General features: G+C 41.0%; 4 protein-coding genes across 5 annotated transcripts; 2 read left to right on the top strand and 2 right to left on the bottom strand.

Annotated features, from left to right (window-relative positions):
• The first annotated feature begins 2,146 nt into the window (after window positions 1–2,146).
• On the top strand, window positions 2,147–5,687 carry ppm1nb (protein phosphatase, Mg2+/Mn2+ dependent, 1Nb (putative)). The gene is made up of 6 exons (XM_033978675.2): window positions 2,147–2,773; window positions 2,952–3,523; window positions 4,448–4,565; window positions 4,868–4,982; window positions 5,056–5,119; window positions 5,189–5,687. The coding sequence occupies exons 1-6, from the start codon at window positions 2,368–2,370 to the stop codon at window positions 5,204–5,206; spliced, it is 1,293 nt and encodes a 430-aa protein (XP_033834566.1). The 5' UTR covers window positions 2,147–2,367; the 3' UTR covers window positions 5,207–5,687.
• Window positions 5,688–8,243: 2,556 nt separating this feature from the next.
• Window positions 8,244–9,957, bottom strand: kcnk12l (potassium channel, subfamily K, member 12 like). Its single transcript, XM_033978674.2, has 2 exons — window positions 9,541–9,957; window positions 8,244–9,286 (listed from the first exon to the last, which is right to left on the bottom strand). The coding sequence occupies exons 1-2, from the start codon at window positions 9,884–9,886 to the stop codon at window positions 8,286–8,288; spliced, it is 1,347 nt and encodes a 448-aa protein (XP_033834565.1). The 5' UTR covers window positions 9,887–9,957; the 3' UTR covers window positions 8,244–8,285.
• Window positions 9,958–10,161: 204 nt separating this feature from the next.
• itpkca (inositol-trisphosphate 3-kinase Ca) lies at window positions 10,162–15,294 on the bottom strand. Its single transcript, XM_033978686.2, has 7 exons — window positions 15,172–15,294; window positions 13,567–13,660; window positions 13,283–13,496; window positions 12,589–12,793; window positions 12,302–12,403; window positions 12,155–12,226; window positions 10,162–11,688 (listed from the first exon to the last, which is right to left on the bottom strand). Exons 2-7 carry the CDS (start codon window positions 13,613–13,615, stop codon window positions 11,485–11,487), a joined length of 846 nt encoding a protein of 281 aa, XP_033834577.1. The 5' UTR covers window positions 13,616–13,660; window positions 15,172–15,294; the 3' UTR covers window positions 10,162–11,484.
• ccdc61 (coiled-coil domain containing 61) lies at window positions 14,527–23,166 on the top strand. Of its 2 annotated transcripts, none has more exons than XM_033978673.2 (13): window positions 14,527–14,786; window positions 15,817–15,974; window positions 16,060–16,142; window positions 16,595–16,755; window positions 17,340–17,492; window positions 18,305–18,512; window positions 18,602–18,684; window positions 18,802–19,022; window positions 19,255–19,333; window positions 19,616–19,807; window positions 19,869–19,902; window positions 22,904–22,970; window positions 23,047–23,166. In XM_033978673.2, exons 2-13 carry the CDS (start codon window positions 15,827–15,829, stop codon window positions 23,139–23,141), a joined length of 1,524 nt encoding a protein of 507 aa, XP_033834564.1. In that variant the 5' UTR covers window positions 14,527–14,786; window positions 15,817–15,826; the 3' UTR covers window positions 23,142–23,166. The 2 variants fall into 2 exon arrangements, with proteins under 2 accessions (XP_033834564.1, XP_055082356.1); XM_055226381.1 differs by having other exon boundaries at window positions 14,576–14,786; window positions 18,602–18,702.
• The last annotated feature ends 260 nt before the right edge of the window (window positions 23,167–23,426 follow it).

The following is a 23,426-nucleotide window of genomic DNA, read 5'->3' as shown; positions in this document are numbered from 1 at the left end:
GCAAACCAGGGTACAGTTGAATCTTTTGACAAGCCCATCACTTTGTGGGTGTAAATGAGGTCTTGTTGGAGCCTAGCTTTTCACACATAGCTACAAAAATGCGAAGCTCAAAGCCCTTAGTCCATGTGTATTGCTTCTGGGACCCCAAACATGCCTTCCACTCCATTCACTATAATCTATGCTTCCTGATATGGAAGGCTGTATGCTTCAGGCCTCTTAGTAAAGTAGTTCATCACAATGTGGACATATCGGTTACGCTTCTCTGTTAAGGGTAAATGATCAAGAACATCGATCCCTACCCCCATGGGGCAGCCAGCTGGAAACTGCTGGAGAAGGGCACTAGTCCTGTCGTGCCCCCTTGTGAGATGTGCCTCAGCGGCTGCAGTAGTGTTTCACATCCTTCCTCTGTTGACCCTAGTAGAATCCCACAGCTCTTAAGATCTGATATACAAGTGGGAATGGGCCAGTCTTTTACTGTTTGCACTTTATTGTCCATGGTTCTCACTTCAAAGAGACCTCATGCTTCATGAAGCAGCATTTCTGGGGCTGGAGATTGAGTCCAGCTGCCCTAATCTGCTCCCGTTGGAGAGAACACAATGTAGACACAAAGGAGTCTCCATGTATCATAGTCCCTTAGAGGTGGTGAAGGCAGTCTTTGGATGGGCATCTGGTGCAAGGGCGACCTGACAGTAACTGCTGTGTAGGTCTTGTTGCCTCTTCAAGATTGCCATTTGCACATGGTACTTGGTACAAGGTACTTGTAACTGTCCTCATTGTCTGCTATTGTTCCTTCTGAGAGTGAAACTGTGTGAACTACCTGTGTGTGTTTGTGTGTGTGTATAAATATATAGATACAACCAGATCAGCACATTCACGCTTTCTTGTTATAGTTAGCTACTGGCAGACACCTACTCCTACAAAGACTATATAAGATATACATAATGAGGCTGTATGGCACATTTTCACTCCCCACCCTGGCCATACTGTTTATATTGAGTCTGTTGAGTATAGTTTTTCCCAAAGGATTTAAATCTGATTAAAACAGGCATTTCTGTGACCTTTTCAGTTAACCCCAGTAGACCGACACCCCGGAGAAAGTATGAGGAGATTTATTGTGATTTTTGATGTGACTGTGAGCAACAGTAAGCAGTTTATCAAAGGAATGACTCCATGAGCCACAGGGGTAGAAGCAAAACAAAACAAGTAACAGGTAAAACAGTTAAAATCAGTCCTACTGTTGGATATAAAGCCAAAGAGGTTTTTTGTTTTAGTTTTTTTACTGTTATAATGGTGTTTTGGTGTCTTTTGATTGATCCATGTTTGAGTAATGATGTATTGCCCTTTAACCCTAACCCACTTTTCGATTTTTGATTATTCAAGAAAATTCTGACTCCATTTAGGTTACAAAAATGTCACATAGTTTGTAAAAACACATAAAATAAAATCCACAGTTTGCTATAGTGAAATGCCATTATGAAGAGGCAGGACCTGTCTGTTCTGTAGTTTTGAACAGAAAATCAATAGGCCCTTTTCCATTAATAAGATGTTTTAGATCAATATTATGGTTTATAATGAACAAAATGCAAAATAAAATATAAAATACTTGGAAAAGCACAATGTCTCCCTTAAAATATTCTCTTATACATGCATGTCCTCCTAACCCTATGTAACATTTTTCGATCAGATGCAATAAGTATATGTCAATTTAACAGTTCAGATTTAATATCAGTGTTATAGTTTTGGGTGTTTTGCCAGAAGATGACTCATAAATTAAAAGTAGGTTATGTGCACTGGGTAGTTGTGCATTGTAAAATGTGATCATATTTTGAACAAAATTTTGAAAGCAAGTGACTTTTCCTGTTCGCACTTCACTAATGGCTCCTGGTTGTTAGTAAATAACCATCCGTGCAGTAATCCACAACAGTCCATAATCCAGCCGATCAAAGGGTAAGATTAACAGGGTGGGAGGGGCCAACTGCAGATAGGAGGATGTGGAGGCAGTGAGCTCAGACAGGGATAAACCAGGCCATGATTGGTGTATAAAAATAGCCAGCCAATCGCAAAGCAGGCAGAGAGAATAACAAGACAAAAACAGAGAGCTGGGGAAAGAGGAGAGAGCTATGAAAAAGCGAGGGAGAAGGTGAAATCACAGCAGCAGAGAAAGCGAAGGGCAGAAGAGGATGGGCAGAACGGAGCACTGCTGAAGTCTCCAGAGAGGGACAGAGGAGAGGCACAAAGGAGAGGGAGATGAGTCGGTAACACAGAGAGCTGCAGCATCTGCTTAGACATGCCATGCTCTGAGCCTGGAGAACGGCTACGCACTTAGGCCTCACTCACTCAAGCAACCAGCAAGCAACCACCACAAGCATGAGGACAGCCAGGAAGGGCAGCGTGGAGATGCCTGCGTTTGTGCGTCAGCTGGTGAAGGAGACGGAGAAGAGGGTCAGTTCCTTCTTCAAAGGGGGGCGAGGAGGGGCAGCTGAGGGGGAGCATCCAGCAGAAGGAGAGAGGGAGGAGGTGATACCCAGCCCATACCTGGACAGGCCCGTTCTGGACAAACTAACAGAGGAGGGCTGCACCCGCTGGGGACTCACCTATGCCCTGGGGAGCATGCAGGGCTGGAGAGCCAACATGGAGGACTTCCACAACTGTGTGCCCCAGCTGGGGGGAGATCTGTCCGACTGGAGTTTCTTTGCTGTGTTTGATGGACACGCGGGCAACACAGTGGCACAATACTGCTCCCAGCACCTTTTAGGAAACCTCTTGACCACAGGTGAGTTATGTAACAGAATATGTAGAGAATATAGCAGAGTGTGGTAACAAGCGTTATGTAAGTGAATCATTATGTGTGCATTGATGTTTGTACCCGAGGGAATGCTGTTATTCATGTCACTCTGTGTACACATAACACTGTAAAAAAGCTTTCTCTAAAATGTCTGTTGTGGCCACAGGTGGAATGGGGCCAGAGGATGACCCTGAAAAAGTAAAAGACTCCATTATTGAAGGCTTTCTCCAAACCGACAAGCATCTTCAGACAGTGGCCCGCAGAGAGGGGTGGGAGAGAGGGGGAACTACTGTGGTGGCCACTCTCATCTCTCCATTCTACATTTACTTTGCCAATTGTGGTGACTCCAGGGCCATGCTCTGCAGGTCGGGCCAGGTGTGCTTCTCTACCAGTGATCACAAACCATACAGCCCCCTGGAGAAGGAGCGCATCGAGAGTGCAGGGGGGTCTGTGTGCCTCCAAAGGATCAATGGCTCTCTGGCTGTGTCTCGCGCACTGGGGGACTTCAGTTACAAAGGGGCAGAGAACAGAATGCCCAGTGAGCAGATGGTGTCGCCTGAGCCTGAGGTGTGTGTGGTAGAGCGCTCCCCAGCTGATGAGTTCCTAGTTCTGGCCTGTGATGGAGTTTGGGACACCATCACCAATGACGACCTCTGCGCCTTCATCCACAACCGCCTCCAAGTCTGCACTGACCTGAGAGACGTCTGCTCTCAAGTTATCGACCTCTGTCTTTATAAGGTCAGTCATTCAGATCAGCATGTTTCAGCTAATTAGGGACTTGCATCATTGGGAATGCACTGTGGCTCATGGCATAATCATATTCCACAACTGAATATTTAAGTGAAGGTGTGAAAAATCATTTTAGGAAGTGATTGGTGGTTGTGGGTGGTTCGTAATGAACAGTTTTGAATTTTAATATACTCAACAAAAGAATACTAGTAATTAAATGTGAATTGAGTTTTACCTCTACAACATTAATTCAGCAGTGTACTAGGATATGCAAGCTAATAAACTCCCAAACTGATTTATCATTATTTAAGTATTCAGAGTTTAAGTCAATCTCTTCTTGCGCTGTAGGTGTAAATAACACCCCACACTCTTTTATGTGGTTAAACTGCAACTCTGAGACAGGCCGCCTAAAATAGAGCCGTGGGTGTGATAGCGGGTGGAATAATTCTCAGTTCATGTGAGGACTTTTACAGTAAATGTGTCAGACCCTGTGTTCTTGCACCAGACACATGTGGTACGAATGAGAACACGTGCTTTGACGGTCAGAAGAACAAACCAAAACATCAGGTCACTGAGGTCCACCTTATGTAAATGATGTTTCTGTTCTCATGTCAGTACATCTTAGAGTCAAAGCACAGTACACTTGATCGCCGCAGGTCAGAGAAGGTCCACAGCTGTATTCAGTGTGCTTTGGCCGTCATGTCCATCATGTTACTTAGTTATGTAACGTGAATTTCAGCATGGATACACACAATGACCTCAAAATATAAATGTCTTCCTTCATTTACATTTCTCTGCTCAACAGCCTCTCTCTATAGCTAAGTCTCTAGGCCAGTCTCAGCACATTAGGTATTTTCTACTACAGTTCAGTCCTGACAAAGGTGTTTTTTTAAATTTGCAATTAGGTTGCTGATGGCATGTTTTGCTTCACAGGGCAGTCTGGACAACATCAGCATCATTGTACTGTGTTTCCCTGGCGCCCCCCAACTGTCGGCTGAGGCACTGCACCAGGAGGCTGAGCTGGAGGACCTGCTGGAGTCTAAAGTGGCAGGTGTGTTCTGCTGTGAAATGCTGTAGGCTCTTTTGTTACTCATTTTTCATACAACCGTGGGTGTAAAACAACAATTCATTCTTTTGGTCTTTAAGTATTGAATGGATCAGGCAAACCTCACTATATGTGCATAATATCTGTAATCCATTAAGAATACACTATACTTGCATAGTTAATACATAGGCTACACAGTAAGTAAAACATCATTAAAGGTTGCGTTGGACTCAACATTTTTCATTTATTTCATGTCTGCTGAGCAGTAGTTTCTAAAATGGATGTTCCATTTCATTGTGTTTTGACAGAGATTTATGAGGAGTTTTGTGCCAGAGGAGAGGAGCCTGACCTACTGTCTGTTCTCACGGTCTTGGCCTCGAGCGTCATCCCTGGTTTACCACCAGGGGGCGGCATACAGAGCAAGTAAGATACATCCCTAACAAACACATTGTATACATTTATTGTACTTGTTACAGATAATTCTACTGTTTTGTAGGAGAAACTGCATAATTTCTGCATACTATCAGCAAAGAGAAATACACAAGCCAACTGTACCAAATGTAAGTGCATGTCTTGAAAAGTAATTCATGCTGTAGGCTTTACTAATATTTTATTTTTGTTGTTTCCAGGGATTGGGAGGCTCCTAAAACACTATGAGGAAAACAAAGAGACTGTAATTATTATTGTCAATATAAAACCTTATGTGCAAAAAGAGATAGATGTTTGTTTATACTATGTTGACAAGCAGCACCTTGTCAGGACAAATACAGAATGAAAAGGAAGGATCAAATACAGTTTATATTTGTACTACATTTTGTAATGCTTTAGAGACACACCCTGCCTCAGTCATCAATGGCCTGTAAAACTCCAAATAACATACTGTGAAGTACTTATTTCAGGTAACAGAGGAGTAGCACACAGTAACATGAAGTCAAAACTGTAAAAGATATTCAAAGTTGCCAGCCAAATGTAATATGCTAATAGTCTAGTAAATTGAAGTGTTGTTGCCAATGGCAAATAGGAATGTACTATTATGAAGTTAGGTTAAGGGTTAAGCAATTAAGTTTAAGATTTAGCTTTGCACATTATAATAAAGACCTCATTCGTGTCCCAAAGGGACTAAACACACTGCACGCGTCAGCGTTTACGTGCGTAAACTCGCGAAACCACAGCCGCGCGTGGCACCGGCGCATATGCGTGTCTGTACAGACTGGCCACGACAAACGCGAGAATTTCCAAATTAAATTCAAAGCACTAATTAATTCTGAACCTGGGCTCCTTCAAACGTGGCCTAAATGCCGCACGTTGTGCTGCTGGTAATTGCACTAAAAGAACAACAAATGTATGCGTTCTGTGTATTTTGATGGGGGCACGCGCTCTACGCTCGCGCTGAGCGTCAAAAAAGGATTTTATTTTGTGAAATCTACGCGCGCACAGTACTGCTCTATATGCGCGTCCAGCGCGGGCGGTGTGGCTGTCCCCATTCCGAACGGGGAGGGCCACACCGTCCGCGCTAGGTGCGCATATGGACAGGTCTACAGTGAAGCTCACTAGCTAAATATGCTTGTATTCCCCATTTGTACAGGGAGACAACGTCAAAACGCGAGGATTTCAAAAGTAAATTTAAATACATAACTGCCCCAGAAACACATTACGCTGATGGTAAATGCATAAAACAACTACAAATGCACGTTTTTAATAGAGATACGCGCCCTACGCTCGCACAGAGCGTCAAAAATAGGTTGGATTCTATTTTGTGAAATCTACGCGCTACTGCTCCATATGCGCGTCTAGTGCGGGCGGTGTGGACTGGAGAGAGCCGAACTGCGAACTTATTTTGTGCATTTACCATCAGCACGACGTGTTCCTTTTATGCATTTATGTATCGTTTGAAGGAGGCCAGGTTCAGAAAGACTGTCAGTTTGTGTATTTAAATTTACTTTTGAAATCTGAGGTCAGCCTGCACAGACGGTGAATACAAGCCTATTTTTCGTTAGTTAGTTCCACTGTAAACCTGTGTCAAGTGGATAAACACTCTTCAAGTTTGATCGTCTTTCCCACTGAGAAACACAAAGCCAGTGCGGCGCCCATACATCCTGCTTGAGCTGCCTGTGCCGTGCAACCTGCACCGTCTCCCTAGTTCATATCAGCTGCAACTGAAAATGTCATTATGTTTAAATGTCTGTACTCTATGGGTCCACTTTATTTAAGGGAGTTACTGCAGCCCTGTACTCCACCCAGAGCCCTGAGGTTGACTGACCAGCTCCTGCTGGCTTTTCCTAAAGCCAGGCTCAAGACCAGAGCTAACAAAGCCTTTTCTATGTCAGCCCCCAGACCATGGAACAACCTCCCTCTGCCTGTCAGAGCCTCTCAGTCTTTAACACAGTTTAAGACTAGACTGAAAATCCACCTCTTCTATTCTCCCTGGCATACAGACAGGACATCTTGGTGTTTTATTATTTTGCTGTGCATCATGTTATATGTATAATTGTTTTTGTTGACTTTTATGTGAAGCCCTTTGGTCAGCTTAAGTTGTTTTAAACTGATATATAAATAAACTTACATTTCATTTATTGAATTGGCCGTCCTCGCGGTGACGCGCTGCTCTGCTTTCAGGAGCTTCTGCATTGAACCCAATGTAAAAGAATGCTTGGAAAAATGTGCTGCATGTTGTGGATACATTTGACAGAAATCAGATTAGTAAGCTATACAGAGTAAATATATGAAGAAATAGAGATAAAAGTGAATTTATTTATCTTTTCTATTTATTTCAGTATATATTTATTTGTCCGTACAATGTGAGATTTATTTTTTCAATTGAAATGGTTGATACAGTATTTTCTGTGTTGCCTTATTATATTTTGTAAGATGTAACAGCATCAACACTACTACTGTACTGTGCTGATGGGTTACTGTATTGTACTACCTTTCTGTCTATAGAAATATAAGTCATGACTGCTTTATTCTGAATAAAGTTTTAACTTTGCATTGTACCTTCTTATACTGCCACAACACAAGCATATGAGAATTGTTGATATTTACTATGCATTTCCTTAATACTGACAAATCTTAAGCTTTTAGCTTTATGCTAATCTTTCTCATCAAAAGGATTATGAGGGATTTGTTTGCATAGAAAAGGGCCTCCTCCATGAAGCTTGAGGCTGTTTTAGAGACAGGAGAGTGATCCTACATCTGTCTGTACTGCTCTTACTGACATGAGGGTGTCCTCCAGTGGTCCAGTTTGATTAGATGCATCCCTCTTAAAACCCTGTGCCCTGCTATTCTTTGACGACTAATATGAATTTTAATGACAAATGGTGAAAAATGCATTAAGAAACAAATTTTTTTTTCTATTTGTTATAGGTTACTTTCCACCACTGACCTAATGATCTAATAGCAGGCCATCTCAGACATACAAATATATGGTCAAGGATACACTTAAATCAGTGGCTCTCTTCCAAGGCTCCTTCAGGGCGTCTTTGGTGATTGCATTTATATGAGCCAATCACTTCATGACATCAGACATCTCTTGACTGTCCCAGAGCTGTTCTTCTCTGTTCATGAAACAAATGCTTAAACACAAATTCTACTTAGGATGCATAGTTTACATAAAAATTGTTCAGGAAAAACACTGAGTGAATTCAAATGGTGTTTGACCTACAAAAAACATTTCAGCATTTAAATTTGGATCTATGTAACACTAGAACAGCTGAATACAGCTACCTGCTACCTATCTACACTGGTCTCCTGCAGGCGGTTGTTCATGATGCCCAGAGCTCCGACACCCCCGGAGAAGCCGTTCTGGTGGGCATAGCTCGGTCTGGGGCCTTGGTGGGCTGTCTCGCTCAGCTGCTTCTGGAGCAGAGCCAAAGACACTTTATTGGACACCATGAACTCATTGACGGAGATCATCTCTCCGGACAGACGCCTGCCCAGATGTACAGCTCCATCTCCTGCTCCATCAGTCTCACTCTCAAAGACCGTCTCCACTGAGCCGTCCTTGTAGGGGCGCCTACCAGCCCTGCGCTGAGACGAGGCGGGGTGCACTGTGTTACACCTGAAGCGTTTTTGATTTAGATGTCGGGGCAGGCGAGTGCGATGGCGAGACTTTTTATAAAAGCAGGGGCAGCAGAACCTCCAACAGCCCGCAGCACAGCAGGAGCAGGTCTGCAGAGACCGGGAGCACACCACTTTACTAAGGATCCAGTTCAGAGTTTGCTTAATGATAATGGATATTACATTAAAAAGGGAATATATGCAGCACACTCCCATGAGGATGAAGAGGCAGTTCCCAAAACTGTACGCAGCCTGAGACTCGTACTGCTGCCTCTGACTGCTTACCAGGTCACCAAAGCCAATGGTGCTGAATGCGACAAAACAGAAGTAGAGAGAATCTATGTAGCTCCAGTTCTCCATAGAACTGTACAGAGTGGAAGCACTGCATGCAATCACGACTGAAGCCATTCCTAGGATCAGCATCACATAATACACAGAGGGCTTCCACCCCTCCAGACTGTCCTCCTCCTCGGGACATTCCTCACGACTCGCCTCCACTCCAGCACACCTCAGCCGCCGCTCATGGAACCAGCGCATGATGTAGGCCAGCATGGTGATGATGCGCTCCAGGAACAGGTTAAAGAACAGGATGGTAGCAGCACAGCCAATCAACCCGTAGAAGATTAGGAAGATTTTACCTGCAATGGTTGTTGGTGTGGTCATGCCAAATCCTGAAAAGTAAAGACAGACTTTATACAAGACAATATATGCATTTTACTAACAGCCATTCAAGTGTAACTGTATAATGTATATGAAACAAGAGTGAATATTGACTTAAGCAGTGAATATTTTTCACAATTTTGAATATAAATGGAATATGTTTTATTATTAAATTATTTGTTGTCATTCCAGTAGATGATAACTGAGAGTTGGATGTTGTACCTTTTATAACCCAACTATGGTTAAAAAAATTAAACAGACTTACCAATAGTGGAAACCACAGTTCCCACAAAGTAGAGAGCTCCAGAGAAATCCCAGCGTGGTCGGAGGGTGTCTACTCGGATGCCAGCCCCATTGGCCTCTTCGTATTGCCGCAGCAGAGTATACAGTGCCCCCAGGTTCACCCTGTGTCTCTGGGTAAAGTTATCCACCTGTTGTTTCCAGCGTCTCTGTGCTCGCAGCTCAAAGGGGTGTTCAAGTGCTGAGAAGATGGCAGCTCCACACAGTAAGTAAAGCAGGATGAGTGCAGCCAGGAGGCAGAACCGTGCATTATCCTCATTCATAGGAGCCCGGAGACAGCCGCGGCAGCCCCGAGCTTTCCTCTGAGCCATGAGCGCAGACACAACATGCACCACCTCCAGCCACTTACACTCTCAATGCATCATACAGCCTCTAATGCAGAGAAACAAAGGAGGATCCATAGGAGCAGATGGGTCTAAACAAAGTGAAGCATTTGATTAAACAAGAAGAAAATTTTACAAATAAACCTTTTATTACAAATACAGTGTCATGTCATTCAGTTAAATTAGAGCAAAATTCAAAGTATGAAGTTCAATAATTGTGATGATAATATAATGGTAATATTAGGAAACATACCTGAAGCTACGGTGTGCTGCCGTACTGAATGTGCTGAACAATGACCAGTTATAGGAGAATCTTGAGGGGTTTTTTTGGTCTAAACTGAGAAGCAGTGATGACATCATCACCATAGACCAACCCCCTCTTGTCCTGAGCGCACCTTCATCAAAGCTATTTCAAATGACTCTTTCTCTAATCTCCAAATGAGTTTCAATTAAATACAAATATTTTCTTTTAAATTCAATACATAAAATGTGTGTTGAAGAGTTGCTGGGCAAATCCAGAATGATATTCCTCTGTATTGAAGAAGTGTGTATTCTGGATCCCAGACAAACATAGAGCACATTGTCTTTTAAGTTTTTTCATTATAGGAAACACAAAAAGATGTATTGCATGTGTAAGTTTATTTTTTCCTTTATATTTGTATCAAATTGCCCCTGGAAAACAAACTACAGTGGATGCCTCTGAAAAGCTTTTTTGTTTATCCCATAGACTGTGTGGGAGGATTTGTGGAGTATCATGATTTTCTCTGTCTGCACATGCCTTTAATCTTGACTAATACCATTGCTGAGGGCAGGGGTTCCTGGTGCCCACTGCTCCAGGCTGGGACAGGTGTGGAAGACAGACAACACATCTGTTTTAAGTGTCTCTGATCTTCTCTATGACACTGAAGCCTATTTTAAGATCACAGTCATGTTTATCAGTGACATATGTGTCCTTTAAAATACGTACTTAGTCATACAGTTTCCCTCATGGTTAACATTCACTGATTTTATTAAGTGTGATACAAAACAGTTTTGTCCATGCTTATTATTGCTTTACAGGTCAATGTAGATAAGAAATTATTAATTTAGATTTTAAAATACTTTAGCACCATTTCATTTGTTAATGTATAGATTGTGCTTTGAAACATCTATTTAAAAAATGACATTAGTTAAAATGGCAGTGTACGCATATGTTAAAGTTGCAATATGTAACTTTTCAGGCAGAGTGTCTGTCACCTGTTTGTCTCCAGTCATTTTATAGTTCTGCCTGGAATGTTACAGTATGGCATTAAACATATTTAGCATATATTCAGTTACATGTGTGTTTATAGCTAAAAGAAAACTGGAAAAAAAGCATTCTTACTGTGAGTGAGCTTGCCTCTTCACAGACCTGACCTATAACTTGGCCTAGTGGCATTGACTACCTGTCTCCATAGAAATAAATACATTTTATGCCATACCTCCACCAGAAAAGTTACATAGAGCACCTTTAAATCACTCAGCAGGTTAAGTTGTGCTGTTTGTATGGTAAATTTGATATGTTGAAATGGTCCTGTTACCAAATTACTTGAAGTCCCAATTTCCCTTTAGTAGTGGAGCATATTGGTCAAGACGTCAATGAGGTTGTCCAGACCCCACAGGTATCCATCCTCTCGATTTCCCTCCACCCAGGGAGATTGGTGGTCCACTCTGAAGTGAGGCGGGAGGGTCACTGTCTTTGCAAAGTCAATCATCCAAACTCTAGCTTTTCCAGAGCAGTCGTGCACAAACAGTAAGGAGCTGCCCACAACCTACAGAAAAGTAGTGCAATAAAATAAATCAGAGCCTGTGTTTATTTATATTGTTTTTCAATCTTACCAATACTGTGTGGATACAATTTTAGAATACATTTAGACACCAAATATAAAAGAGATATAGACATATACAAACTAAAGCTGTGCTGCTGTTCAGCTATAGACCTACCCCAATACAAAACAATAAAAAATACTAAACTATATCAACCTGTTAAATGTATTATTTTAAAGCTAAAATTACCCAAATTTTCTCTTTATAAATGTGTTAATTTTGTTTTTCAAAGTGTATTGCAGAAAGTGGACAAAAAACTCATGCATGTGAATACAAATGTCATGCCAAGGGTTTGTGAGATTTATACCTTCGCTTTTCATGGTTTGAAAATCAGGTACCTAAGCTTTAAGTTATTTCTTGTGCCTAAATATTGTATATAGGCAGTGACTATATGTGGGTGGTATTACCAACCTCATGTGTTTTGAAGAAGTCTGATGTCTCCAAGACTTGCCGCAGCTGTCTCAACTGTCTTAAGTAACCCCACTATAGGAAGAATATCTCTGTTAGAATTTGCACCACTTAATTTTCTCCCAAATTATTATTAGTTTTGTTACTCACCACAATTTGTGTGTTGGATTCCACAAAGTCACTCAGAGCTTTTATCACTTGTTCTTTACTTTTGGTCTTTTTGAAATTTGTTTGACAGTCTTCATTAGGTTTCTGCATTAAAATATAAGCATGTAATTCTACTTGTGAAAGAACTAAACTTACTGACAATCCCCATATTGCAAATAAAATGTTCATGTTGTCATATTTTACCTGCTTCCCATACCTTTCACCATAATATTAGATCTATACAGAATGTTGCATTTTCATCTGAAACCCAGCAATAGTTTTACAAGTACCTTAAATCCTTCAATACGAAATCCAAGTGTAGTAGTTGAGCTCAGGGTCTCTCTCCACTGCATGTATCTGCTTTTTAAAACAGCCTTTTGGGCCTGCTCCTCGGCTGTTGGGGCACCTGGATCCACGGCAACCATCTTTTCAAACATGTCCTGACGAGGCTGGGGCCGCTCACGAGCTAGCTGCAGTTCATTCTCCAGATATGTTCTAAATGAATACAAATGAGTCATTATGCTAAATCAACCTTTATAAGCAACTACCAATGTTATAATAATGTTCCTTCATCATTAGCCTACTTAGAGCTCCATTTAGAAAGATTGTGGTCCTCTATTGTCTTGACTGCTCAAATAATTTCTGTTTTCGATTGTGTTTATTAAAAAGGTGATAAGTATAGGGTAAAAAAAAAGTCACCTCACCATGTTAAAAAATAAAAACAGTAGAAAATTCACCGCTTGCTACAGATGCCACTATGAAGATGTTATTAAATTTGGCATTTTTAACAGTAAATATGGACCAGTTTCTATTACTATGCTGTTTTAGATCTATTTTATTTTTACAGTGAATAAAATATAAGATAATTATCTACCTTATAGTTTATTACTAAGAACTACAAAAAGTACTGTCTAGTACTTCTCTATAGTGCATAGAGAAATGATGAGCTGGCATATAGTCTGTGAGTGAGCACTAGCCATGTACCTGCTCCCGATCTTGCAGTCCATAATGTAAGGTGAATTAAAGTTGTTCAGTAGGTTTTCCATCATGTTGTAATCCTGATTATCCTTTTGCACAACTCCATGGTACGCTGGAACAAATGGCCTCAAAGAATCCTTCATAAGTTTCAGGTAGCATTGTTGTTCCCCTTTACAAAACTTTTTCAGTAGTGTGCCATGTTCACCAACTTGAAAACTCCCTGTAAAAAGAACAATGTTATCAAAATACATGCATAACTACACATATATATAGGAAAACTGTGTCCAGACCTTCATGTCCAACCACCTGCTGCCACTTCGGGGGCGTTTTTGGGGTCATAGAGAGAGTGGGTGATGTCTGGTGACTTGTTTTTCATGTGCAGTTCTGAAAGAAGGAATAGCACAGGAGTAGACACTTCAGCTCAGTGTCTTGTGTGCAAAGACAAGAGGGACCTCAGACTTCAGACTCTGTCGCTATGGGAACAACCTAAACTAACTGACGTGAAGACGGCCAGCAATGACAAACTTGACTCTAGGGCTTGTACATAAATGAACTATAAATTTACAGAAGAGGTCTGTTTTTCAGAGTAAACTAATGTAAGATACTTGTTGATAACAATAAATTACAATCCAGTGGTTCTCAACCTGGGGGTCGGGACCTCCATGAGGGTTACGAAATGCTTTTAAGGGTCCCCCAGATGATATGAAAAAAAATATTATATTTTTTTTCATATATTTTCATATATGGTAATTTATATTATATTATAAATTACCATATTATAAATAAATAAAAAAATATCTTGATTTGATGTTCATTGAGTCATGTAATTAGGCAGAAGAACTGAAAGTGTTCAGTGGGGGCGCAGTGTGCGCAGTTTTTTGCACTGTGCGCAGTGTGTGCAGTTTGTGCAGTGTGCGCAGTTTTTTGCAGTGCGCACAGTGTGTGCAGTTTGTGCAGTTTTTGCAGTGTATGAACTTTGTGCAGTTTGCGCAATTTGTGCAGCGTGTGTAGTGTGTGCAGTTTGTGCAGTGTATGAACTTTGTGCAGTTTGCGCAATTTGTGCAGTGTATGTAGTGTGTGCAGCTTGTGCAGTGTGTGCAATGTGTGCAATGTGTGCAGTGTGTGCAATTTGTGCAGTGTATGTAGTGTGTGCAGTGTGTGCAATGTGTGCAATGTGTGCAGTGTGCGCTGTGTGCCTCTGGAGGGCAGTGACATCACCTAAAGACTGCGCGCGCTCGCGGCTAATGTCCACCGAGGAAGAGGGGTTAAAGACGAAGAAGAGTTTGAGGGTTCCCGGGTGTTGAACCGCTCCACAGACTCTCATACACCCAAAACAGAACCTCAAAGACCCCATGAAAGACCAGCACAGACCGGGCTCCCACTGTCCCCGATGCCCGTGAATCAAGCGCCCTTTACGCTGGACAGATGACCGAGAGCCGCGCTGTCCGTTCACCTACTATGGTGTCTGATTGGAGCTAACGCCTTTGAATCACTACATCATCAACCAAAGGTAAAACGCTGTTATTTTTTTCCAGACTCGTTATTATCAGCATTCATAGATTAATGGTAAATTTCTAAAGCGATACTAAAGCAATCTCTTGTCATTGTCAACAAAGCTACAAGCCAACGATGCTAACTATGCTACATACGTGTCCAGGGCAGACATAAACTGCGCTATTAGACCCAGAAATCACAACTGCTGCTTAATTTAAAACATATTTACAGAAGCCTAAAAACTGCTGCATGCAGACGATACTGTCGATAAAAAATATTGAAAGAGTAGTACAAATTGTCCCTCCGCAAACAGTGAAAGCTGAGGTTTATCCCAGTGGAGAAAGTAAAAGATGGTAAATACGTGCGTTAGTATTGAGCATCAAATGGACAGTGTGTCCTACCTCAGATAACAAACATGTGTAGAGGCGTCTTGAGTCCTCGACATTTGAAATCACACACCGGAGCTCAACTTTTCACTAAAATGACGATCACTCCTTTGGAAATTTGCTCAAGAGACTCGCCTCTGCCCCTTTCGGTGTGTTTTTGTCAAGACAGACAAAATGGCAAATATTTATTAATAAAAGCAGCACTCTGCAACTTTTTCTGGTGGAAAGTTCGCCATTTGCTTTTTTCTGATGTCATTGCGTTGCCTTAAATGTAGCTATAGCTTTAAGGTTATTTTCTTGCATATTAAGTTGTGGGTATTTTTATTCTTCAAACATACCTTGAGAAACATGCATTATTTCTGTTAGTGGGTCTGCCTCTCCACATATCTGAACCATAACTTGGTTACTGTAGCTCAGATATTGTCTCTATGAAGATAATGCTATATTGTGAAACATTCCAGGCAAAGCAATACAAACTCAATGGAGACAAGCAGGTAGCGGACCCTTCACCAGAAAAGTTAAATAGTGCACCTTTAAATATAATCTGTAAATAAAACTGACTGAATTTGCATTATATTTAGCCAAAATAGTTTAGAGCTGCTAAATTATCAGGAATTTATATCAAACTGTATCTTTATTATTTTCCTTTGCTCCACACAGACCCAGAGTGATGGAGGAAGGAGCAGAACTGATGAAGGACATAGTGTTTCGAGGTGTGGAGTTTGCTGTTAAGATGGAAGTGGACAATGGCTTGTTGATTGTTGAAATTTCTGACTCTACAACAGCAGATCAATGGAGGGGGGAATTTGATCCAGCATGTAAGTAAAACCCATGTACAACAGTATACTCAGGCCACAAACACAAAGTCTGATTTGAAATCAGATTTTAAAATTTTTTTTCCAGATATTGAAGACCTCACCCGAAAAACTGGCAACTTCAAGCAGTTTGCTATATTCTGTAGTATGTTGGAATCAGCTGTTAAAAGGGTATGCAAATTTGAATCCTTTTTTAATATGTGAACAAATATAAATATAAAAATATGAAAGTAAAACTGCAATAACGTTCAGAGTAGATAAATATGATCTGACTAACTGCTCATTGATGTGTTCACTGAAGCGATGTATTTTCACTGAAGCGGTGCATTTTCACTGAAGCGAAAATTGTGCCACTATCGTGAGCTGTCCTTGTAACATTCTGCAGCCAATTAAAACGCAGGCGAACTAGAGATGCAACTGATAGCTATTGTGGCTTTTAGTTCTTTATATACTGTATGTTACTTTCCTTAGTGACATTGCATTTGTTATTGTGTTATACTGAAATGAAGTGAATAAACTATAATACATATGTTGCATGCTTGTGAGAAATTTATTTAGTGCAGTTTTATTTTGCATTGGGTAAATAATAGTAATGATGAGGCCTGATTCTTCTATTTTCACAGTCAAGTGATTCAGTCACACTGGACCTCCTGACCTATGCTGATCTGGAGCTGCTGCGAAACAGAAAGGCAGGAGTGGTCAGTCGGCCTCGTACCAATCAACAGTCCTCTGCCCTGACCGCCAAGCGATATCTCATCCTCATTTACACCGTTGAGTTTGACCGGTTTGTTTGTTTTTATTTATTTTCATGCAAATTTTTGGTTTTATAGGCTTTATTAGACAGTAAGTAGAAATGGTGGTGTAAGTTGGGGTGAGACAATTCAGTTTTTAGATAAATATAATATATAATATATAATATAATTTAGTTTTGTCTTAGGGCTGTATCGACAGACAAACAACAGACACATTTATTGTAGTAATGCCAAGGCTTTTTTTTTTTTCCTTTTCTCAAACATTTAAAAAATATTGTTTTATTTTTGATTTTACATATTAAGTCCTAAGTTTGCCTTGATTAGTCTTGAGTTAATGAGGTAAATGCAGGAATGTAATTAAATTGAAATTATTTTGTTAAAAATAATATTATAACGCTGCAATAATGGCAGTGTTGCAATTTTTTCATTTTTGTGCAGCCCTATTTTGTATTACACAACACTTAACTGTTGGGATTTAACTGAGGGATTTATGGGAGTCAAATCACAAAACTAAATAAGCAAAATTATTAATGTCCTGTAGTAGTAGTAGTAGTAATAATAATAATAATAATAATAATAATAATACTACATTTGTTTCTGTCTTTGTTTCCTCTAGGATCCATTACCCGTTACCGCTACCCTATATTGGAAAACCAGACCCTGCTGTACTACAAAAAGAAATCAGAGCTTTAAGGGGGGAACTGGGCGCAGTCACCTCTCAGGGAATCAACAAATCAGACAAAATGGAAATACAGAGGCTACGAGAAGAGTATGCATTTATACCATCACTGGATATGCTATCCTTTTCTTCTAGTACTATAGATCATTATTTTACTTTTTGGTCATTGTAAATCACAATATTGATAATTTATGTATTTTAATATTATTTTTTATAAATGGCTACATTTTGGAACCCTACTTGAATGAACCTACCCTGTACCCTATTTGTCATGAGCTTTGGGTAATGACCGAAAGGACAAGATCGCAGGTACAGTGGCTGAAATGGGTTTGAAATGGGTTTCCTCCACAGGGTGGATGAGCGCTCCCTTAGAGATGGGGTGAGGAGCTCAGTCACATGGGAGGAGCTCAGAGTAGAGCTGCTGCTCCTCCACGAGAGGAGCCAGCTGGGGTGGCTTGGACATCTGTTCAGGATGCCCCCTGTACACCCCCTAGGGAGGTATTCCGGGCATGTACCACCGGGAGGAGGCCCTGGGGAAGACCCAGAACATGCTGGAGGGAATATGTCTCTCAGCTGGCCTGGGAATGCCTTGGGGTCCAACCGGAGGAGCTGGAGGACATGTCTGGGGTGTGGGAAGTCTGGGAGTTCTTGCTCAGACTGCTGCCCCCGCGACCTGGCCCTGGAGGAGCAGAAGAAGATGGATGGATGGATGGACATCAATAAACCACAGTCTAAATTATTTGAAAAGGAAGTGAACAGGAAAGTAGGCAGTATAGGGGGCAGGTGAAAACAGGAATTTTCAGAGCCATCAATCTGACTTGCTAATGATGAGGGAACACAGTTATAACTTGGTTAAAAGCTTATAAAAGTTTATGTAATGCAATGTATTGTATTATTTGAAGGTTGTTGCTGGTAAAAGAAGAGAAGGATGCCATGACTAAAGTTTTGGAGAGACTTCAGATTGGAGGGGGTATAGTGACCCCTGGGAGAGAAGAGTGGAGAAGTCGAGATGTGGTCCGATCTCTTGAGGAGCAACTTGTGAAAGAAAGGGCCAAGAACCAGCGCTCTGCAAGTAAAAGGAGTCAGGAGCAGAGACTTCTGATGGAACAGGTACTCAAATAAAACATTGGCAAAATAAATGTCCTGTTGCACAAAATAATTCTAAAGATTGTTTTTGCTTTGACATATCTGTTGTTTAGTTTGAGGAGCTGCGTGCATCTGAATGTGCCCTCAGAGCTCGTGTCAAGAGTCTCACCAATGAACTGGCAATGCTGCGGAGAGGGTTAGACAATCTAAGCGTGTACTATATCCTTTCTTTCTCTCTTTTACTAATACTTACTTCCACTAACTAGTTTAAGTCTATCCCTCTATTTACTTATCCATTCTTATGTTACTGTAGAAAAGTGACTCCAGTTTCCAGTCACGTCACTTCTCGACTTGAAGGTGAAGTCTATCGATCTTTGTCCCAAGAGAGGAGATCTGGATATGAGGTGGTCCGAGCGCGGTCGGGGTCCAGGGAGCGGATGGGGGACAGGATTCAAAGGTCCGAGGAGCGAGGCAGAAGATCAGACTCAACAGGACCAAGAGGCCGAATACCTAGACCGTCTCCGTCTCCCACGGGTAGAGCTGGTGATATGTTGTGATATATATGAGGATGATATGGAATTTGAAATATCATGATATACTTAAGCACTGCAGGTTATTTTCCTGAGTTCTGAGGGGAGGCAGACAGAGAGCATGGCTAATTGCTACCGCTAAAGCCCAGAGTGACTTAAAGAGAGACTGTGGAGGTGCTGCAGATGATAAAAACACAATAAATCGGTGAATTTCTTTCTATCACTTTTCTGTTAAGGTTCAAGAGGTTCTCGCTTTGATCCAACTGCTTATATCCAGGACAAACAACGCAGACAGAAAGAAGCAGAAATCAAGAAGTAAGACTATTATTCAAAAAGATTATAGAATAATATCTTTGGGATGTGTTCTGGGCATGTCCCACTGGGAGGAGTCCCCGGGGAAGACCTGGCCTGGGAACGCCTTGAGGTCCCACCGGAGGAACTGGAGGACATGCCTGGGGTGAGGGAAGTCTGGGAGTCTCTGCTCAGACTGCTTCCCCTGCGACCCGGCCTCGGATGAGCGGAAGAAATGGATGGATGCATCTTTGGTTTTCAGTCTGTTGCCTGTATTTTAATGAGTGTTTCTTAATCTTGTGTCAGACAAAGAAAAATGCGGAAGGACATGCTAGCGTCACCAGTTTTCCATGAAAGGGGTCGTTCACGCTCCAGAGAGCCTCTGATGGCACGGTCGGGCAGCCGAGGGAGGAGCTTGTCTGTAGAGAGGAGGCTGAGCCGAAACTCTTCAGAAAGTTCATTAGTCGACATGGACGAAATGACAAAAACATTTTTAAGGTAAAATCTCAGAATGCTTTGATTTGCCAATTTCACATCCCCTAATTTCTTTGTTTTACAGAGGAAGAAAACCAATGTACAATGGACCTAGTGTGGTGAGTTAAATATTGGATTTTCTAAACAAGTGATTCAGGCTCTATCCATGGGTTTTAGAGCCATGTCAATTAAGAATTTAAACACAAATATATCTTTTGAACGCTAAAAAAGTCTAGAAACCTACAAAGAGGAAGCCGAATACTATGAGAACCACTCTAAATGGACTTTCTACCAGAACCATCAAGCCAAGTCATCTATCACTTCTTCTGTGGCTCTTTTGATAAGACTTTGACTAGTGCAGATTGAAACACAGAAGTGTTGCATTGTGTATTGTCCAGCCCAATGTTTCTGTAACTGGTACACGGCGGGCTACCTCTAGTTTTATTCCAGGGCCCCTCTGCAGTTTCTGCATAATTTAGAGACAAGTATATTTATGTTTTTGTCCTCTTTTGAGTTGTGTTATCCAATTAAGGCCATGTTTAGCCCAGTTTAGACCTATAGTTGTGCTTTAGATCTGGAGTTATTTGGACAGAAATTAGTTAATCTTCTATGAGGAATAAGACAAGATCTTGCAAGACCAAATTGCCTCAAGATTGTACAAACATGGAAAAAAACATATGTACTGTTATCACTACGTGTTGGATACACCGTGTATGTGAACGCAGATCAACAGCAAGCCAAACTCGGTTTTCACGAGCCAGGAAATTGAGCGTCTTGCTCCTTTTAATACGGCTTCAAGACAGCTTAAAATTCATTACAATTGTGGTGTGAAAAGCTCGAGTGAAACTGGAAAAACAAACAAATAAATGTACATTAACATCATAACATAAAGTACATGTATCAGGAAAATAGCAAACTTTACAAACTGCTGCTTTAAGGAGTCACATTACGTTTTCGCGATCTTTTCATATGCTAATTAGGTCGTTAATATGCATGGATATAGGTGTGGCTATGCTAATACATAGTGCTCCTGAGCTAGCAAGATCATGGGCTAAATCTAATCCCTGGTAATAACATGTGCTAAACCAATTTCTACAACAGAGCAACTTATAAACTCATTTAAGTCCCTAAAATACACATTCAACTTGCAGCCATTGATTTCGTAGATGTAGATAAGATTTTAAACACAAGATGAGCAGCTCTGGACATCAACAATCAGGCTTATTTTAACACGTTTTTATCTGGCTGAATTCTGCTGCTGTTGCCCATAATGCATTGTGACCACTTCCTGAGGCCTTCAAAATAAAACACAAGTAACCCAAAACTAGTGTATACACTAATTATTTTTAACAAATGGCTGTCTTAAGCATGAAATAGTAACTAATGAAGTATAATATACTAAATTATTATTATTACTAAATTATTACGAACTTTTTCTGAAACTAACTTTTAGTGTGGGCAGAACAAGTCTTATGTGACTTTATTTTCCATGTGTTTACATTGTGATTGTGCCAAAGAAAAGAGTTAAATGCTGGCAAGTTACATGTCTTGAGAAGCTGTAGTTGGTTCCAAAAACAGTGCTACAATTACAGCAAAAATACACTCACCTAAAGGATTAGTAGGAACATCTGTTCAATTTCTCCTTAATGCAATTATCTCATCAACCAATCACATGGCAGTTGCTTCAATGCATTTAGGGGTGTGGTCCTGGTCAAGACAATCTCCTGAACTCCAAACTGAATGTCAGAATGGGAAAGAAAGATGATTTAAGCAATTTTGAGCGTGGCATGGTTGTTGGTGCCAGCTCAGATACTGGGATTTGCACGCACAACCATTTCTAGGGTTTACAAAGAATGGTGTGAAAAGGGAAAAACGTCTGGTATGCGGCAGTCCTGTGGGCGAAAATGCCTTGATGCTAGAGGTCAGAGGAGAATGGGCCGAGCGATTCAAGCTGATAGAAGAGCAATGTTGACTGAAATAACCACTCGTTACAACCGAGGAATGCAGCGAAGCATTTGTGAAGCCACAACACGCACAACCTTGAGGCGGATGGGCTACAACAGCAGAAGACCCCACCGGGTACTACTCATCTCCACTACAAATAGGAAAAAGAGGCTACAATTTGCACAAACTCACCAAAATTGGACAGTTGAAGACTGGAAAAATGTTGCCTGGTCTGATGAGTCTAGATTTCTGTTGAGACATTCAAATGGTAGAGTCAGAATTTGGCGTAAACAGAATGAGAACATGGATCCATCATGCCTTGTTACCTGTGCAGGCTGTTGGTGGTGTAATGGTTTGGGGGATGTTTTCTTGACACACTTTAGGTCACTTAGTGCCAATTGGGCATCATTTAAATGCCACGGGCTACCTGAACATTGTTTCTGACCATGTCCATCCCTTCATGACCACCATGTACCCATCCTCTGATGGCTACTTCCAGCAGGATAATGCACCATGTCATAAAGCTCGAATCATTTCAAATTGGTTTCTTGAACATGACAATGAGTTCACTGTACTACAATGGCCCCCACAGTCACCAGATCTCAACCCAATAGAGCATCTTTGGGATGTGGTGGAACGGAAGCTTCGTGCCCTGGATGTGCGTACCACAAATCTCCAACAGCAAGATGCTCCTATCAATATGGGCCAACATTTCTAAAGAATGCTTTCAGCACCTTGTTGAATCAATGCCACATAGAATTAAGGCAGTTCTGAAGGCGAAAGGGGGTCAAATGTATGAAGTAACCAAAAAATTGAGGCCAATATTTGCAATTGAATTGGATAATTTATTTATTATAAATTATATCAAAATCATCTTATCACATTCTTGTGGACCCAACCTCGTGTCTCATCTCACCCCTAGCTTCTCCTAATGACTTGGATACAAATTCACTACGTTCCAATTACATATCTTACACAGTATATATTTGTGTATAATTGCTTCTTAAATCTTACATAAGTCAACTAGTTACATACCCAATTCTTAATTTGTAAAACTGGAGGTACTGGATTACTTATAGGCTGGTTAACTGGGGGGGGGGAAATGTCACGTTTTTTTTAACACCAGGGTCGCAAAGTAAGCCCTGGTTTATTACAATATATTTCTTTGTTTTCCAGTCTAGAGGAGGCCTTGTGACCCGGAAGCCATTATGTAGCACACCAACACAAAGATTAAGAGACAAAGGTAACATATTTAAGTTTTTACTTCAAATACAAATGAAAACATATTTCAGGAAAGTTAATTGTCTATTGTCTGACAGAGAGCTCTATTGACACTGGGGCAGAGTTGTCCGAGATTGATGCCAGGCTGCAAGCACTTCAGGAGTACATGAGGGACTTGGACACTGGACGTTAGAAATTTTCTGTTGGGCAAAATTTGTAGGAAGGAAGTGCTGCTTTTGACTGCATACTATGAACTGATGTTGGTGTCTTCTCAACCCAAGGATAACCACCAATTCGGTAGCCTCATTGTGAAGCCACTGGATTTTTTTGTCATGTTTTTAAATGTTTTATTTAAAATATTATACATTACCATTTTTATTCCAGCTTATACCTATGACTGCTATTTTCATAAATAGGTGAATCCTAAACCCTCAGATTAAGCCATTTTTATGGGCAAATTTTTAATTTGTGCCTGTAT

This window comes from Periophthalmus magnuspinnatus, chromosome 14, assembly GCF_009829125.3.
Source record: "Periophthalmus magnuspinnatus isolate fPerMag1 chromosome 14, fPerMag1.2.pri, whole genome shotgun sequence".
Taxonomy (NCBI): domain Eukaryota; kingdom Metazoa; phylum Chordata; class Actinopteri; order Gobiiformes; family Gobiidae; genus Periophthalmus; species Periophthalmus magnuspinnatus.
The sequence above is the reverse complement of the archived record's forward strand: the minus strand, read 5'-3'. Positions and strand labels throughout refer to the sequence as shown.

Bases quoted from the DNA above. Each gene is read 5' to 3' on its own strand.
- ccdc61 (XM_055226381.1), top strand. From the start codon at position 15,827: ATGGAGGAAGGAGCAGAACTGATGAAGGACATAGTGTTTCGAGGTGTG. The intron at 19,903-22,903 runs GTGAGTTAAATA...TTTGTTTTCCAG, and splicing joins TGTACAATGGACCTAGTGTG to TCTAGAGGAGGCCTTGTGAC. The intron at 22,971-23,046 runs GTAACATATTTA...ATTGTCTGACAG, and splicing joins ACAAAGATTAAGAGACAAAG to AGAGCTCTATTGACACTGGG.
- itpkca (XM_033978686.2), bottom strand. From the start codon at position 13,615: ATGACCCCAAAAACGCCCCCGAAGTGGCAGCAGGTGGTTGGACATGAA. The intron at 13,497-13,566 runs GTCTGGACACAG...TTCTTTTTACAG, and splicing joins GCAGGTGGTTGGACATGAAG to GGAGTTTTCAAGTTGGTGAA. The intron at 11,689-12,154 runs GTTGGTAATACC...ACTTTTCTGTAG, and splicing joins ACTTCTTCAAAACACATGAG to GTTGTGGGCAGCTCCTTACT.
- kcnk12l (XM_033978674.2), bottom strand. From the start codon at position 9,886: ATGGCTCAGAGGAAAGCTCGGGGCTGCCGCGGCTGTCTCCGGGCTCCT. The intron at 9,287-9,540 runs GTAAGTCTGTTT...TTTACTTTTCAG, and splicing joins AACTGTGGTTTCCACTATTG to GATTTGGCATGACCACACCA.
- ppm1nb (XM_033978675.2), top strand. From the start codon at position 2,368: ATGAGGACAGCCAGGAAGGGCAGCGTGGAGATGCCTGCGTTTGTGCGT. The intron at 2,774-2,951 runs GTGAGTTATGTA...TTGTGGCCACAG, and splicing joins AGGAAACCTCTTGACCACAG to GTGGAATGGGGCCAGAGGAT. The intron at 4,566-4,867 runs GTGTGTTCTGCT...GTGTTTTGACAG, and splicing joins GCTGGAGTCTAAAGTGGCAG to AGATTTATGAGGAGTTTTGT.